At 41.6% G+C, this 15,485-nt stretch overlaps 1 protein-coding gene across 2 annotated transcripts in view; it reads left to right on the forward strand.

Annotated features, from left to right (window-relative positions):
• Positions 1–12,329, forward strand: part of Pbx1 (PBX homeobox 1) — a 307,671-nt gene extending 295,342 nt beyond the window's left edge. For both annotated transcript variants that reach the window (XM_057769556.1, XM_057769558.1), the window contains one exon: positions 10,908–12,329. In XM_057769556.1, the coding sequence (XP_057625539.1) occupies positions 10,908–10,928 (21 nt within the window). In that variant the 3' untranslated portion in view covers positions 10,929–12,329. The remainder of the gene's footprint in view (positions 1–10,907) is intronic.
• The last annotated feature ends 3,156 nt before the right edge of the window (positions 12,330–15,485 follow it).

Below are 15,485 nucleotides of genomic sequence, written 5' to 3' on the forward strand. Positions count from 1 at the left end.
TTCTTTAAAGTGTGTGCTATGACACTGGATTTGTTTTATTATTTATTTCATTGAAACAAAATCTTTCCATGCAGCCCAGAATTGTCTGGGAGTCTCTATGTGGATCAGGACATCCTTTTGCCTTAGCCTCCTAAGTTTTGGCATTATAGGGAATGTACCATCATGCCCTGTTGACACCCATTTTATAGAAGTGAAATCCGTGAAAGCCCCCATAAAAGCTGAGTAACTTATCTAGAGTCACACAAATACACAGGAGAGTCAGGCTGTAAGCCCAGGGTCTGCCCCAAAGGGGGTGTACAATGCCTCTGTACTAGGCTACTGTACACACAACCACGTTTTAGACAGGACCAGCCAGAACCAGTGCCCGTGGCAAACACTATGGACTACCTCAGGCTGAGGTCAGATCTCTCCCTCTTTATTGACATGTTATCTTTCTCCTTACCCACTTTTATCCCAAACAACAATGAGAGGAATTTTGTTCACTATTTTGAAGAACTCAGATGAGGAATTCATCATTCTACGATTTTCCTTCCGAGGAGTAAGTGATGGAAGCAGGGTGAATCCTGTGTGGGTCAGTTCATGCTGACCTCTGTAAATCACAAGTTATCCTAGTTCATCTGAAGTCATTACTGAAGTTGAACTTAGACTCTTACTGAAGATAGTGTCTGAACACTGTCAGTTTGTCATCGTAAGGGGTGTGGTACACATTCTGTTAATCGGCCTCTAAAAGCAACAGAAGACAGTCGAGATTTTCTCATTATTTTTTTCTTAAACATGTTACCTATCCTCCTAGTTAATGATAGTTTACATAAATGATGATAAGCATTCTTTAAAATTTCATCCAGTTTGAATGTGTCTCTCAGAGCCAGTCACCAATGACCTTATGCCTAACCCTGTCCATAACTAGTTTTTATTCTTGCTGGCTTTTATTTCTGAAAATACTAGTTACATTTCTTAATAGTTTATTTTCTCACAGATGTCTTTGACCCAAGACCACTCTTGGATAAAGGAAAAGAAGTATAGAAAAAGGAGATGTCAGATTTCTTCCAAAGATGATTTGGAAAATAACAGTTAAAAAAAAAGAAAAGAAAGCCAGGTGGTGGTGGTGCACACCTTTAATCCCAGCATTCAGGAGTCAGAAGCAGGTGGATCTCTGTGAGTTTGAGGCCAACCTGGTCTACAAAAGCTAGTTCCAGGACAGGATCCAAAGCTACAGAGAAACCCTGTCTTGAAAAACAAAACAAAATAAATAAATAGAGAAAGAAAGAGCGGAAAAGATGAAAAGAAAAGGAGACAAAAAGGAAGGGGGAATAAAGGCAGGGAAGGGTTCCTGTCTTCTGTCCTTATTCTTGACCAAAAGAGACCTCTGTAGGAGACAAACATCACCACTAACAAGGGGCTGGCGCTCCCCAGGCTTCTAAGCATTGCTCAAAAGCTCTTCCTTGTTGGATGGTTTACTTAAGCATCCTTTGCCCATATTGAGTATAACTGGATAGGTAAACAGTGAGGACCGTCAGGTTTAGGAGTTGGACTCTTTCAGAATGTAATCGTGTTTCTACCATCCATCACTGTGACCTCTCCCTAGTTCTCTCTTCTGACACCCCTGTTTGACTGATATTTCATGTGTGCCTAGGTAGGTGTTAGCTCATTCATGCCGTATCATTTATTTGCTTATTATCTTGTATATTATATAATGTTCCACATAAATGTTTTATGTACACAGAGAACTTCTTATTGCGGGATGTTCCCCCATCAGTCCATGCTCATAACATTTTAGTAGGGGTGAAATCAATGCAGGCCATTGCGGGTATGAAATGAGGTATCAAACACAATGAGCTTTCCCCTCAGAGCCTTCCCCAGGAGCTTGTGTCCTAGATTGCATCAAAAGGAGGATGTTGAGCACCAACGTTCACCACTTTGGGTGCCATGTGATCACCTGCTCCTCAAACTCCTACTTTCATGACCTACCTTCTGTGAAGGACTGTACCCTTCAACTACATGACAAAATAAATCCTTTCTGTCATTTAAGGCATTTAGTGCTCTTTCTTAAGGGCATTCTATCGGGGTGTTTATAAAACTGTTTTGTATGGAAGCTAAAGACCCAGAATTGTAGTGAATCCTCGTCTACATAGATTCACAGGTGTAGAAGGGAGAAGGGGAAAGATCCCAGAAACCATCAAAGCCACTTCTCATCAGTATGTTGGTGGTTAACAATCTGCAGAGAGACTCACCTAACATGGCATGGCTAGGCTTCAGTATGGGGTTGGGGAGGCCCAGCATCTGGGGAAGCTGCCTGGATCTGAGGTTAAGTCAGGACTGGAAAAACATACAAAGGTTTTTATACCTGTGAAGGAAAAGGATAAGAGAAGTATAAGTGGGCTAAGAAGCTGCCAAGTAGAAATGGGGGCCTAAGAAAGTCTCTGCCAGTCCAACAGGAGCTCTGCAACAAAATGCTTCTCTAATTGAATGCCACACTGGGCAGACAGCCATGCTCACCACCTGCCTGAGGTGGGCCTCAAAAGAGCCTACTGTCCGAGGTTGTCAGTCATCCGCAATACTCTGAGCCCTGCTGTGAAGCCTACTTTGTTTGGTTGGTTTTTTGTTTGCTTATTTATTTGTTTATGAGACAGAGCCTGAGTATGTTTATCAGGCTGACTTTAAACTCTTGAGTCCCTACTTCAGCCTCCTACATCCTGGGATAGAGATGAGAATGACTTTGGCCAGGTACAAACCGGCCCGGAAGTGGGACACAAAGAAGGCATGCATGATTTCTGTGTCTTTTACACAATAAGACTGAATCTGGTGTCAACTTTATGGAAGTTCTAGATATATGTATTTCCAGTAGCTTCTTAATAATAGTAATGTTTATTTTTCTCCCTTGTAAAGTAAAACTATTGTTTTTAACACAGTACAAAAGCCAAAAATGGAAAGACACAAACACACAGCCCTGTATAAATATAAATACATTTATATATATTACACTTGTATAAATATAAATGTATTTTTATTATATGTGTGTACCTATCTGTGAATATATGTGTGTGTATATATATCAAATGGTTTTTCATTAAAACATTTTGCAGCAGGCATTTGGGCAGCAATTGAAAATGGCCTGAGGTGTCTCCAGAGCCGAGGTCAGTGAACTCAAAACAACCTCTTGAATTTTCCATTAGTGCATAGTTAGATGAAGTAATAAATAAATTATTATTAAGCACTTTGCAAATAGAGTGTTATGTAAATGCTAAATAATCATAATAATACAGTAGTATGCTGATCTTGATAAACGGGTCGACTTTTATGTCATCTAAAATGGATGGCGCAGCAATGTCTGTGAAGATGAATGAGGTCCACACTCACGGAGCTCAATAACACACAGAGACTCTTCTGCTTGGAGGCTTGGGCCTCTTCCGGAGTGGCTGCCTTCTCTTCCCCTGGTCTCTGTGGGACAATTAGCAGAGGAGAGGGGTTCTGGCCCAGCTTTAAGGGGTTGTAAAAGGCTCCTATGCAGAGATATTGAAAGGAGACCTAGGTGAGCGCACAGGGATTTGCATTTCTGAGAAGTCAGGGCTAATCTATACCAGGCTGGAGGCAGGGAATTAACATTTATTGAGCGCCTCCTGTGACCCAGACGCTATGCTCGCTCGGTGCTCCGTGTTTATTATCTCATTCATCCTCCAGGCCAGCACATTAAGGTAATAGAGGAAGGGAATAAGGCAGAAAGCATTGCTATTTTCCGTAGAAAAGCAGAGGCTGACCTAGCGCAGGAGCTGCTGTTCACATTCTGCTTTCCCCGGTAGGAGACAAAGGGAGTGGGGAGAGAGGCCCCAGGAATCAGTAGCTGCCAGATGCAGTGATCTCTCCGTGCCCCCAGATGCTGGTACCTTTCAGAAAAAGCGTTTGTGTAATGAGTGACATCTTGCTGTGGAACTACACCCAGTGTCTGCTCCCCACCCGACTTAGCACACACCCCACAGCCCGATACGCCCCGATTCAAGCTCTTCATACCTCTTAACAGTATTTAGCAGATGTTGCTACATGCACAGACGTAAGCACAGTCTGTGTACATTATTTCAATCCTTACAACAGCCCTTGGTTCACATTGTATTGCTTCTTAGACGAAAATAGAGTTTGTTACGTACCTTTCCATATTCCCTACAAGTGCAAGAAAGAGGAGGTGAGAACCAGGTAGCCCCATAAACCCTGGGGCTTTAACTGTAGGATGCTCTTGTTCTGCTACCTGTTGGCTCTGAGATCTAAGGGATTTGTTTTCCCTTCACCTATCACTGGGTTATGCTCTTAGTGATTAATTGCCTTTTGTTTAACATGTAAGATTTCAGAGGTATAAATACACCTTTAAGACTGGCTGTGTGTTTGTTGACTAACGCCTTTGTTGAATAAGTAACACAATAAACTGCGTGTTTCAAGAGTACAGTTTGATCCATTTTTACATTTATATTCGACTGTCACCACAACCAAGAGCCTGAGCCTGTTCATGACCACCAAACTCACCTTCCTTGCAATATAGCCTTTCAACCTTGTCTGCTCTCCCTAGGCCACCAGTGACCTGGTTTGTCTTTTTTTTCTCTATTGTCACTGCATCTAGCTTGCATTTTCTAGAATTTTGTCTACAAGGAATCTCACAGCATGCAAGTCTTTTCACCTGGCTCCTTTCACTCACTGTAATTACTTTGAGATTCCTATGAGTATTTTGCTTTTTTTTTTCATTATTTACAGAGATACAGACTTAGAATAGTTAGTATGTGTGTTACATAGTGTTTACATTGGACCCAATCCAGACTCCAAATCAGCTTCTATCATTTATGGTCTGTGTACTAAGGGAACATTTTCTTAACCTGTCAGAGACTTGTTTTCTTTTTTTTTTCTTTTTTTTTTTCTGCCTGATTTTCATCTATGAAGTGGGTAAACTGTATAGCACCTGATTTGTACACAAACGGCATTTGATTTTGCTACTAAAATAAAAACTGAGATACACAAGAGTAAGAAAACCCATCTACATCATCATTTTGAGCAAAGTACTTGATATGCACTACAGATTTAGAATTTGATGGAACAAAGGGAGGGATACGTTAATTCAGTTCAGAAAACTAAACATCTCTTGTTTGTCTGACATGCGAAGGGTATCTCTGACTTTGAGAAATTCCTGTTTAGATTGGAGGGATAGGAGATGAGAGATATAAATAAAGTCATTTCACTGTTAAGAATGACCTGGATTCCAAAGACATTTGGAAGGCAGAATCAATAGACTAGATGACTGCCTAGAAACAGGCAAGAAGGGGAAACAGGTTGGGTTAGGCTCTTCACAAAAGCAGAGAATTTAGACAAATAGATTTCTGTAAACAGGTATTAGGGATGGTTCTTTGGTGCTTTGGCTTAGGCCGTGATGGAAGATCCAGTTGGAAACCTCCAACAGCCAGTTGCTTTCCTGCACAACTGATCTAAAGAGAAGTTCAGGGTCGAAGACAAAGACTTGTAAATTTTCAGCACATAGGAGGCTGAAGCCACGGAGTGAGTGGGTTCACCCAGGGAAAGCACAGGGAAGGATAATAGATGATTAGCACGTTGTTAAACAGGACCACACAGCAGAATCAGAAGGCACACTGAAATATTCTCACATGGACCTTCTATTGGAAAGAGTTCCAAGCCTACTAATTTCAATCATACACCATTTAACCCAAAGCATTAAGTGCATGCTCATCTGTGTGCTATTAAAATGCAATTCTAGAAAGGGGAAAGCACTTCAAAGCAAACTCAAAAGACTACCTGGTGTGGCCCTTTATCTAGGAAGAAAACCACTGGGGAATGTTAGACAGAGGCCCCAGTGTGACAAAAGAGATTTTGATGTGGAAAAAAAAAAAGGCTTACATAACTACTGTGTCTTTTTTTCCTATTTTTCTTTCATCAAAAATAGATTTTTTTTTCATACAATATATCCTGATTATATTTTACTCTCCTCTAACTCCTTGAAGACTCTCTCCCACCTCCCCTTCCATCCAAATACACACCGTTTCTATCTTTCTTAGAAAACAAACAGGCATCTAAAGAATAATAATAAAGATAAGATAAAACAAAAACAAACAAACCAAAAGAGTACGAAACAAACAAGCAAATAAAAGAAAAAGACCCAAAGAAAAAGCCCCAGAAACACACATAGGTGGGGAGGCACTAACGTTCACACACACAGGAATCCCTTGAACACGGAACCGGAAGCCATGACAGATGTGCAAAGGACCTGTAAGGTTAAAAATAATTCCCTTACAAAACACTGTGAGACAAAGGACTTCCAAAGATGTCACTGAGTTCATTTTGTCGTGGCCTTTTACTGCTAGGATTTTAAGAACCCCAGGGGGCCGGGCACTCCAAGGAGACATTGCCCTCTAAACACAGCAGAACCAATGCACAGGTGAACCCACAGAGACTGTGGCCCTGTGCACAGGACCTGCACGGCTTTGCTCCAGATAGGGTCCTAGAACTGAAAGGTAAGTGAGCAAATGCCCGTCCCTAACCCTATCTCCAGTAGATGACTACTCGAAAATGCACACTTACTTCTCTCGATACAAAATAAATTGTGGTTTCTGGTAATTGTTTCTTTTGCAAGGATAGAGAGGGTTGTGAATTTGTTTTATGATACTTAGTTGTATATTGACTTCCTCACCCCTGAAATTGTCCCTCCATGTGCCCCTGTGCCCTTGTATTCCCTTCCCTCTATCATTAAGTCATTGAATAGGTGGTAAGTACCTTCTGTGTTGCATATCATGTTAGGACCTAGAGACACAATGAGTAATGGTGCTTCCACCAAGGAGAACCAGAGAATGCATACTTTCAGGATACTCAGCTCATTTTCAAAGCGCCAGCCATGGTGTGTGTGTGTGTGTGTGTGTGTGTGTGTGTGTGTCTGTGTGTCTGTGTGTCTGTGTGTGAGTGTGCTGGGAAGTCCTTCTGTATATGTATTGCTTTTATTGGTTAATGAATAAAGAAGCTGTTTTGGCCAGTGGCTTAGCAAAATAGAGCTAGGGGGAAAAGACTAAACTAAATCTTGGGAGAAAGAAGGCTGAGTCAAGAAACTCCATGTAGCCACTGCCGGGAACAGATGAGCCTGAACCTTGCCAGTAAGCCACAGCTAAATGGCAATACACAGATGAATAGAAATGGGTTAAATTGTGATGTAAGAGTTAGCCAATAAGAAGCTAGAGCTAATGGGCCAAGCAGTGACTTAATTAATACAGTTTCTGTGTGGTTATTTTAGTCCTGGGCAGCCAGGAATGAATAATCAGCTTTCTATAACATATGGGTGTCTGTCTGTCTGTCTGTCCATCCTCTTATCTGTACTGCACTGATGTGCTGAGACATGGCTGTGAAGGAGGTGGCCAATGACCACCTAATGCATTAGGTAGGTGACCCACAGAGTTGGAGGGAAAGAGGGAAGCACAGTCCCCATGACTGAGATCCAGACCTCCCAGGCAAGCGTTTTTTCTGCACCCTCATCCTGGGCTCTTTGCCTTTGCAATTTCCTGGTTGTCTGTTTTATCTTTTTCAGTTGACACATTTGACGAGTCTTGGGGGGGGGGGGGAGGTATACTGACTTTAGCATAACTTGCCTTTGGTCAAGCACAGTGTCCCCCAGGTATATGAGGGGCTTAGGGAGAGCTATCCTTATTCACGTAGCCCTCCTAAGCCCCACTGTTCATCTGGAGAGAAATATGCTTATCAGTTCTGCATGTGCCAAGGAGCCCTATCAAAACCAAATTAGCCCAAACTGGCCACCATTCAGGTCAGCTAATTAAATTAACTATTGTTGCATTACTGATAAGGACAGTTTGGAAATGGAATAAAGCGTCTTGTCCCAGCAGCCATAAAGAGAAAGCCAAGAAAATGTGTTAATGGGATCGCTGTGAGAGGAAACCCCTAGGACTAGCAGCGGCACCTGGGGGTCTTCGGTGGACTATTCTATGAGCCATCTGCTCCAAGATTGTTGCTGCTGCCCTCCCTGGCTCTGGTCCTTAGGAAGACTGCTGCTTCCTGGCTTTCTGGTCCCCAGCTGTAGCCAGAGCAACTGTCTCCTCTTCCCACCATAATCCTAATCCTTCTGAAGGTGTGGAGGGAAATGGGGACTGGAACTTTCTCTAATGTGCTAAAATATAGCTTCCCCAAAATATAAAATGATTGGAAGAGCCTTAAGGAAAAGATACAAACAGAAAGGGAAAAGGAAGAAGGGCAGAGGCACAGTGGGGGGGGCTGGTTCTAGAGGAAATAGCGAGATGCCCGGTGAGCATCTACGCCGTTACTTAGTAATAGCCTTTCCACTATTGAGTGAGGCGTTTGTGAGGCTGCAGAGTAAGATGTCCGCTGTCTTCTAGGTAAGTTGGACATACAGCCTTACTCTGGGTCAAGGAGTCAGTGTCCTAGGACTCTGGGCTTGAGCAGAGACATGCAGTGATAGAGAACATAAGGGAATTCTTTCTCTCTGATGCAGCTACTACACCAGTGATACTCTACCTGCCCTATGGCCTGTCTATCAGCAGCTCCACCCCTCGCAAACCCTCACAACAACCTGCCCTGGTTCCAGATTGTTTTCCAACACAGGTTATCCAAGCTTCCTAATGTCTGTGAGCTAACTGCCCAGGGTGCACTCTCTTGAGCTTAAATTAATCAGTCTTGTGCATCCCAAAGACTTCAAGAGTTTGAAGTTCAACTCACTCCTTTGACAAGATGTAGCTACAGACTTGGAAATATTAAGTGATTTCTAAAAACCACACAGATAGTAATCAGCAGATCTGGAATTTCATAGCATCGCCAAGTTTATATCATGGTGTTGCCCGGGCACTTGCTATCCCTCCAAGAAAGTGAAGACAACTCTAAGAAATGCATTTGAGAGTCTACAAGGAGAGCAGGCAAAACCTGAAGTCATGTCCTTCATTCTCATGGCTCCTTTTTCTACTGACTTTAGAGACCTCATTTCAGGCTTTCAAGTCATAGGAAAATATTCTACCATGCGAGAACAAGTGAGCAGTGAGCGTCTTTAAAAATATTATCAATGTGTCACATCATACATGTTTAGCATCTTTCACTATTGAGTATGAAAACTCTGTATTCCAGGTGTATTCAAAGTCCCCAATAACACAGGCCAGAGTTCTTTCTAACAAACAAAAGTGCTATATAGTCCAATGAAGGACAGCAGTGATAATCAAGAACAGGTATGCTTATGTGTGATTCCAACAAGAAACCTGTAACATGTGCTTTGTTGTGAACCTCAACTTTGAAAGCCCCTTCTCAAAGCCTGTCTCTTCATGTACAAAGAAGTCAATTGTCCGTCCCCCAAGCTCTAACATCCTAAGGAAAAACAGCGTGACTAGGCTACATAAGAATTTCCAAAGGTGAATGAATTAGGATATTTACCAAAACATTTGATCATCAAAAACTCCCACCTCTATAAAAAAGAAAATGAAAAAGTTACCAGAAATGTAATGGGACCTCCTGAAAATGAGTAGCTTCTGTAAAGCAAAGGACACTGTCACTAAGACAAAAAGGCAACCCACTGCCTGTACTAAGGAAATATAACCCAAAACTCTGCTTCTGCTTCCACCTTCATTGTGAGTACCAGGCAAAGTTGAGCTATCCATCTTCAAGGGCAAGGGTGCTAACTCCACAACACCCAACGCCTCATAGCAATGTATCATTGAAGTACTGTTAATGGTACCTGCATGTCAGAAGAAGTCTGTCTTTCTCCAGTGACAATTTAATCAATTTCCAAACTGGGAATTTGATGCAAAGAGATATCCTGCTCTGTCTACTGATATAAATACTATATAATCATAGCCTAAAGGGGGGAAATATCATAATCCTACCATCCCAATACACCGCCCCAATGGTGCCCACTGTCTGTAAAGTCTTCCGGAGAGTTGCCCACATATACACAATAGTTTAGTAGTTTGATTTGTTTTTAAAAGCACATAAAAGTGTGTTAAGCTAAACTTGACCAGTATTTGAGTTCAGAAGTTACAGCTGATGATTCTTTTCTAAGCTGTGCCAAACATTCTGTTTTCCCTTGCTCCGCGGACACAAAACAAGAGGCCTGGCATTCCCCAATCCTTCATATTGTCAAGGGGTAAAGCTTCACAGTCTTCTCAGCTAAGCAGAGACAAGCATTAATCCTTAGACACGTCATTAACTTTGGGAGGAAAGTATGTTTCTTTGACGTGTTTTGCATTGGCACAGGGTTCTATGCATGATTCACAAGAGAGAACAAAATACGGTGTGGTCTCCCTTGTCAAGCCTTCACTAACCTGTGAGAGAATCGGGGAAACTGTTTTCCATCCATCTCTTTTAGTAATGGAGGCAGAAAACAAGGTGCAGGGGCATGATTTTGGAATTAAGAGTGTGTAGATAGTGTCCTGGGCCTGAGACTCGCCAGCTGTGCAATCTGGAACAAGTTAATGTCTTTAGGATCCATTTGCAGTTCATCCCTAAGACATGGACAATAATAATTATTTCCTAGAATTGTCATGAGGATTAAGCAAGCTAATGTAGAAAGATGCTGTAAAAACAAATTACTTTATTTCTTAAGAAAATGACATTCTCAGCAAGTTACTCCATTGAACTCTTGCTAATATTTACAGTAGAGATTTTTTTTTTTTACATCACATGAATGAAAAACTAACTTCAATTTTTGGCGGTTGATGAGCCATCTCCGGAGTCATTCAAGTCCAGGCCTTGCTCTTCTCTTCCAATCTTCAGCTGGTTAGCTGCTCAGTGAGATCTTGCCAGAGGGTGGGGAAAAGAAATAAAAATGGAAATTGGTCAATTTGACTCTTTGATAGCCGTCCTGATGAACCGTCTGGGGGGAAGATGTTAAAGCTGTGAGCTCAACTGCAGTTTTGTCTTCTTCCCAGGATATGTCAAGAACCTACTGATGCTCACGGTGACAGCTGTCCCTCTTCTCCTTCCTGAAGAAAAAATCTTCTACCTGAACAGTGGCCCGTCTTCCAGAATAATGCAAATTGACTTTGAAAGAAGGAAGAGGCTCTCTGCTGGTCACTCATCAGCAGAAACAAGCCTGGTGAGCAGGGAGCAAGCAGGTGTTGCAGCTAGATGACGGATGCATCGACAAGAATCCCAAAGCAATAATCACTATTCTTTCTCTTCTCCACTAATCCAGCAATCACATCATCACTCTTAACGCATTTACTGTGTACCACCATATAATATAAAATGTGATGAATAGCTAGATATATAAGGTAACCTCTCAACTCTTGAAAAACAAGAGTTATGCATGTGACAAGACAACTAATCACATAGGGGAGAGAACGTGGCTGCAAGTATAGCTCCCACATGTCAGTCACCATGGGAGGTGTTGCACGTGTACTCTTTGGTCTAATCCCTACCACATCTCCAAGAGGCATTCCTGGCCTCTACTGGATGATGCTATTGAGAGTCAGAGATATTTAGTAACTTGCCCAAGGCCACATAGATAGGAAAGCATAGAGTGTATTTTTCAGGTTTAGATGTACCTAACTCTATAGCCTATGCTTTGTTACTAACCTACACCTGCCAATGAGAGAAATCAGAGCTCAAAGACATCATTTAGTGCAGCAATGCTAAAACAGAACTCCAAAATGCCTATCGCCAAAATCTGTTTTGCCTAGCCCATTGATTGGTCTGGAAACTAGTTTTAGCCAGAAGATAAATGTCTAGATTATTCAGGCAGAGATGATGGACTAGAAGTGGCCATGTGCTTCCCTCGTCTAGGATTTTGGGTTGTCATTGGACCATAGAGCATTTCTACATTGTCTAATGTCACACTCTGTCATTAGACAGCTCAATGGTCAATAACAAGGTCTAGAGACAAGTAGACCTGGGTTTGAATCCTGCCTCCATCCTCAAGCAGTGGGCTGTTGAACAAGTCATGTATACAACAGAGATAATAATACTACCTCAGGGTCTCTGCCCTTATTGTTCATTCTCCTTGGGACAGTTCCCATGTATCCACAAGGTCACCCTTATACCTCCTTCAGGTTTTACTCAAGTTACCCATTAGCTGGGCCTCCCTTAAACACAGTCTCTAAACTTACAAACCACATTTGCCATTTTCTATTTTCTTTCCCCATGCTGTTATTTTCCTTAACACTCAACGCCTAACATCCTATACGGAGCACTTGATTATCTTATTTATTTTTGCCTGTTTCCACCTTCTCACTTCTAGAATGTAAGCTCTATATGGGCAGGATTTTTTTTTTTTTTGGTATTCTTTACTGCTGTATCCCCAGTTTCTAGAATGACTTAGGTGCTTAATAAATATTTCTGGCATAAATAAATGCTTGTCGTGAGGATAATTTGAGTCAAGTGCTTTGCATGGAACCCGTCACATGGCAAACGCATGTGTGTTATCTATGTGGCTGGCTGGTGGTTATTGTGTTATTATTCTACCCAATCTCCATGGAGTACATGTGTTCTCTTTCCCTTCCAGATAACCTAAGATTAATTAGCATTCTGACTTCCTCGGTGAATTTGAAGGCGTATTTCTGAGATTATCCAAAAGCAAGAGGGAGTAGTCTTTGTGAGAAAACTGAAAAAGACTTGCATGACAGTTACCTTTCCTTCTCATATATTTTTTTTAAATGTCACACAAGTGGAAGTTCTGGGAAGCAGATTGCTGGTGCGTAAGAAAGAATTTTCACAGAGTTGGATGTTTAATGATGGAGTCAGTTATTTGAAGAGATAGGAAGTTGCTCATGCCTGGAGGTCTCCAAGAAGCTGGGAAACTGTGTTTCACAGGCCTAGCTAGAATTATTTTGGAGAGTGATGAGGCTGGAGTTCAGCCAAAGGGAAGCACTCTCTTTGAGGTCTGTGGAGATGGCGAGTCAAACATGACATCTCTGAGGAATGAGACAAATGGGTGGCCAATGAAAGTATTGCTCAATGTACATAATCAAACAAATCAAGGATATTGACGATCAAGAGGCCGAGTCAGTCATTTTCAAATTAAGATACATTACTCAGCTTCTAGACCCTAACCGTAAAGGTCCCTGATGGAAAATCCCTTCAAATGTTAGAGAACATAAACCTGGAAGTAACTGTCCCATGATTGCTCAAAAAAGTTCTTGGCCATTTACTCAGGTGACCATCCACTGGGGGACAGAAGATGGCTTGAATATTTGGAGGACTGTTTGGCACAAGCCTAAAGTTGACATGGATACACTGATGTCTGGGACCCAGAGAGTGAGTTCTCATGGTCTTGTTCTTAGGGAAATGTTCCTACTGTGTCCTTATTGTGCATTTGTTCATGGCAAATCCACAGGGTTTATAGATACACATCTGATGATTTCTTCAGTCCTTGATTGAGTAATGGAAAGTCACGTGCTCATCAGTTAATCAAAACGTAATAGGGACCCCTGGGATTGTGAAATGAGAAATGCTGTGGTCAAGTGGACCAAGAGCAACCTTCAGAAAGCTCTCTCCCTCCAACCTCCCCATCTCTACCAAAACAGTAAATCAAAACCATTCTAAAATAAACTGAACAAGCCACTTAAAACCTGAATGAGGTCAGGATGTTGATTCCTAGTAAAACCTCTTATGTTGTACCAGTTTGGTGCCTACAAAATTTAAAAGGATCCTAGAGAATGACAGTCCCATGTTACTGAAAAGACATATACATGAGTCTTTGCTCATTCGTTCAAATAATAGTAACCCCAGTTGCAAAGGCTGTATAGAATCTTTGCAAGGTTGCATTAACACAGCCTTGGATGTTGGCTATGCAGCCTCTCAATTCCAAATATGTTCTCTTCCATGGTATGGAGAAGGATAACAAGTCTATATTCACATGAAATAGACAAAATATGTATTTATGATCATGCTTAGAACTATGTTAATTCTTTTATTATCTATTTTCATGGAATCTAATGGGCCTTACTTAGATTGACCATTCCAAAGAATGTTATGTTTATCCATGGCATTATTAAGATGTACTAGGCATTAGTAAATATGCTGGAGATTTATAATATAATAACTGTGCTTTTGAAGGTAGGAGATAAAACTTTCATATATCCAGTGTCCTAGAATTGCACAGAAATTTTGAGAAGTATAGTGATGTTCATGTTAAGACTACCACTCCAAAGACAGTGCCAATTATGTCAAATCCTACTTCCTCCCACTGAGAAGTAACAATACCTAACAATCCTCCCAGAGTCCTGGATATAGGTTCTATAGGGACTAACCCTAGAGCTATAACAGGCACCATAAAAATTTTGGGTTACTGTGAAAATAACTCTGCAAATTGGACCACATAACAAAGCAGTTCCTGTGATGTAATTGGCATCACTGGGAAAAGATGCTTTGTGGAGTTTTGGTAAGCCACAACAAAAAATGTCATAATATAACCCAATATTTTTGGAACAGAAGTATGCCTTTAACACCAGAAAATTATTGTCTACTTGAAAAGGGATTGCCATAGGAACCTAAGAGAGATGGAGTACCGGATCATGGGATATAAAATGACCATATGGCCAGACATTCTATTATAAATTAGGTTCAACCAGACTCAACAAATTTTAAAGCACAGCACACTTGTTGGTGAACCTATTGACTATTTCTAAGACAAGATGTATATTCAAAATTACAAATAGTCTACTACATGAGTGGGTAAGTCAGACTCTAATTTATTCCTTTATTGCTACAGTGGTGTATTTTCATTAGTGCCTACATTCGGATATTCGAGAAATCCCTGGGGATAAGCTGAGGGACGGGGGATATGCTAACTTTGTATATGGTTGAAATCTTGAATGGCTAACACGCTGACTCTACCCACCTAGTGCTCTGCAGTACACTGATAAGGGGAAATTCTCCCCATAGACAGAGCACTGGGAAATCCACTGAACACCTGCTTTGTGAGGATAGAAGAGAGCGGAGAGGGGAGGAAGATATAGATAGATAGACATACAGATCAGATAGACAGGCGGACAGACAGACAGACAGACAGACAGACAGACTGCCTCTTGACAATAGCTTAGCTAGTGGTTGAGAAAGTGGAAGTAAAGACATAAAAATCAGAGACAAGGTTCTGGAAAGGGTGTGAGTGTGTGTGTGTGTGTGTGTGCACGTGTATGTGTCCGTGTTTGTGTCCATTTCTGTGTGTGTGTATATCTGTGTTGGTATCTATATGTCTTTGTGTGGTGCACGCACTTGCCTATGCACACTTGTGGAGGCCAAAGCGGAGCATCACATCTCTCTGACATCTTCCTCTACTGTTCTCTACCTCATTGCCTTGAGATAGTGTCTCTCACTGAACCAGAAGCTCTCCATCTTGGCTAGGCTGACTGGATAGTGAGCTGTCAACCTGTCTCCACCCCTCCCAATGCTGGGGTTAAATCCACACAGCTGTCTGGCTTTTTATCCCAGTGCGAGGATTTGAACTGAGGTTCTCACAAGCAATAACTCCTGATTCCATGTTCCCCAGCCCTATGGCTAAAGAAATA

Source organism: Chionomys nivalis, chromosome 5 (assembly GCF_950005125.1).
Source record: "Chionomys nivalis chromosome 5, mChiNiv1.1, whole genome shotgun sequence".
In the NCBI taxonomy this organism is placed as follows: Eukaryota; Metazoa; Chordata; class Mammalia; order Rodentia; family Cricetidae; genus Chionomys; species Chionomys nivalis.